The sequence below is a fragment of the Laetiporus sulphureus genome (assembly GCF_001632365.1).
Source record: "Laetiporus sulphureus 93-53 unplaced genomic scaffold LAESUscaffold_236, whole genome shotgun sequence".
NCBI classification, from domain to species: domain Eukaryota; kingdom Fungi; phylum Basidiomycota; class Agaricomycetes; order Polyporales; family Laetiporaceae; genus Laetiporus; species Laetiporus sulphureus.
In genome coordinates, this window is record NW_024468745.1 from 1 (window position 1) to 2,579 (window position 2,579).

A 2,579-nucleotide genomic window follows, 5' to 3' on the forward strand; every position below is an offset into this window, starting at 1 on the left:
AGAAAGGGTGTAATTTTTTGACATAGTCGTATTTCATCTGTCCTGTCTTTTTGAAAATCATTCCTCACAGTTTCTATGCTTTTTTTCTTATTTCGGATTCATCCTGGCTACACTCGTCAATTTGCAACGTTTCAATGTATTGCTTTTATGACATGTCAGTAAGACGAAGTATTTGACTGTCGGGTTTTCCTTCACTCAAGTCGCAGTTTCTCCTTGTTCACGTGTTTATGTCACATTCACACTGCTTATACATTCCGTTCCAAGGTATATGCTACCAAGATATGACTCGAAGCACCGAAAAATTGTAATCTCATGTATGCGCCTATTCTAATGGCTCTCAGTCATCATCAGACGACAGCTGTACGCATATCCTCTTCTTCTTTTGGCTACGTGTAGATGGTTTGTCATTTTCTGACGTTCTCTTTTTCTGTAGAAAGTTTAGATGTAATATTTTAGGTTGGCGACTCTCTCACCGAGTTTTTTTTCATGCATTTCTTGGGGAGGTTTGACGCCTTATCGCTAGCTTCATTGCAGATATTGTCCCCATGAAGTGGGACGCTCTTGGAATCCCTAACGCGGGCGTTCGACATGCTTCCAGGGCCGGCTATCTTACCTTTTATCAAGGTTACTCCTAGCTCGGCATCGCATGAGTCGTCGCCACTACCCCGTGCCTCTCTAGTGCTAGAGCTGCAGGTAACTATTTATTCCGCTTATTTAGTCTGTTGAATCAGAACTAACCTGGCAGAACGTTTACCGTTGTTCCTCTTATCGTAAAAGTCGCTCTCATCCAACAGTTCCCATGATGGTGGTAACTTCTCCCCCTTTTTAATGGTTTGAACCCATTGGAACTGATGAGGGTTGTCCTTTCTGGGTACTGCGTCCATCGAGTTAATATCGTCGCACTCGTCGATTTTGTTGACTTTACTGTAGACAGTGTTTCCCCGCATGAAGCACTTCTCAGTAGGGCTGTTAATTATGTCAGTTCGGTCTATGGTGAGAGGCTCTGAAAGCCTCACCCTTCCAGTTCGCCATCCCGTTTCTTCCTCCAATATTCGACTAGAGAGGTTTCGGCATTGAGAGGCAGGATTGACTCGTACGCCTTCTCAACCTCATCATTCGAGACTTTTACGGTGACAGTCTCTTCAGACATTGCGTACAGATGATTAGGGATTGCTTGAATTGATGTACAGAGGGGGGGCGGGGTTAGAGTGATCTGTTGTGTGCGAGATTATCTGACTATATGCGCTGCACGGTCACGTGACATTTTGCCGTGACGTTTTGACGTGCCACTGACGCGTTTCACGACAGCATTTGCACTCCATCCTGTCGTCATCGCTTTTCCTTACATGTGATTCCATTTCTGCGTCATACAAGACTCTTCTCGTTGTCGTATCGTTTCGCTTTTACCTCACAGTCTCGCAACATGCCTTCTCACATCCTCAAGCTTCAGAAAATCCGCGAAAATCTGGCTGAAGCTCATCATGGTGTAGCTGATTTGACGGACGAAGATTCTGATGTTGAAGACAAAGTTGCAGCTCACCGTACGGCGGTTCAGAAAGCCCTTGTGTTGCTCACTGAGGAGGCCCGTCATCGCCGACTTTACCCTTCCCCTTCCCTCATCCCTCCTTGCATTGACAAAGCCCCATCTGTGGTACATGTCGCAGGTCAGCCATCATTACCTTTTTATGTCATGGCCTGATTGCATAAAAAATGCACTTCTATTGCGGCTGTTGCAGATCAGCCTCCATCGCATTGTCTCGGTGTGGTCGAGCCTATTCTCAAGGATCCTACCCTAGTTGCTGCTTCCTGTACACCCCCTGTTGCTGCTACATCGGACGATGAAGGTTCCGATGACATTCCTCTGCGAAGGAGTACCCTCATAATGCATCACAACCGAAACAGGATCCTCAGTCCTCCATACATTGCCTCGCCGAACGCAGCCAATATCGATGTCGACGATGCTGAACCACACATGTCTGCTCCTGTTGCCTTGTCCGTTGAGGATCTTGTTGACGAAAACGAAGGAGATGAAAATGTGGACGAGGAGGTGGTCGACGAGGTCGTAGACGAGGATACCAATAGTTTGCAGATCACCGCAATTGAGAGGAGTGGTGAGATTTCTGAAGATGACGAAATTGATTCGGAGATTCTTGCCACACTCTTTGGTGACGAGGAGGAGGGGGAACAGGTTGAATTGATAGGTGACAATGAGGACCACAGTGATCGGGAAGAGTCTATGGTGGAGGAGGTTGCGGTGAGTGTATGCGCATATATCATTTTTTTAATGCTAATTGGTCCTGTAAAGGCTGATGATCAACAGGACAAGATTGGACGCCTTATCGTGGAGTTTCTCAATTATCCCCAGATACATCCTCTACTCCCTGTCGAGTTCCGTGATATGGTGATGGATCGTCCGAGTGGGATACGTAGCAAGCAGGACAAGGATGGCTTTCAGCGTATATGCGCCGGTGTATTATGGGCAAATAAGTCGGAATGGGTAAGTCTTATTTGCGACAGTTTCAATGTCGTCTGACATTTGTTGAATTCCGCAGGCAAAGTTGTTTGAGGATCCCGCTTGG

The 2,579-nt window shown here is 46.6% G+C and overlaps 2 protein-coding genes across 2 annotated transcripts; one reads left to right on the plus strand and one right to left on the minus strand.

The window, feature by feature from the left end:
* Positions 1-710: 710 nt before the first annotated feature.
* Positions 711-1,150, minus strand: LAESUDRAFT_765480 (uncharacterized protein; the record flags this gene model as incomplete). Its single annotated transcript, XM_040913691.1, has 2 exons — positions 711-966; positions 1,017-1,150. 2 exons carry the CDS (start codon positions 1,148-1,150, stop codon positions 711-713), a joined length of 390 nt encoding a protein of 129 aa, XP_040757220.1.
* A 273-nt stretch (positions 1,151-1,423) lies between these two features.
* On the plus strand, positions 1,424-2,533 carry LAESUDRAFT_765481 (uncharacterized protein; the record flags this gene model as incomplete). Its single annotated transcript, XM_040913692.1, has 3 exons — positions 1,424-1,664; positions 1,737-2,254; positions 2,306-2,533. The coding sequence occupies 3 exons, from the start codon at positions 1,424-1,426 to the stop codon at positions 2,531-2,533; spliced, it is 987 nt and encodes a 328-aa protein (XP_040757221.1).
* Between the last annotated feature and the right edge of the window lie 46 nt (positions 2,534-2,579).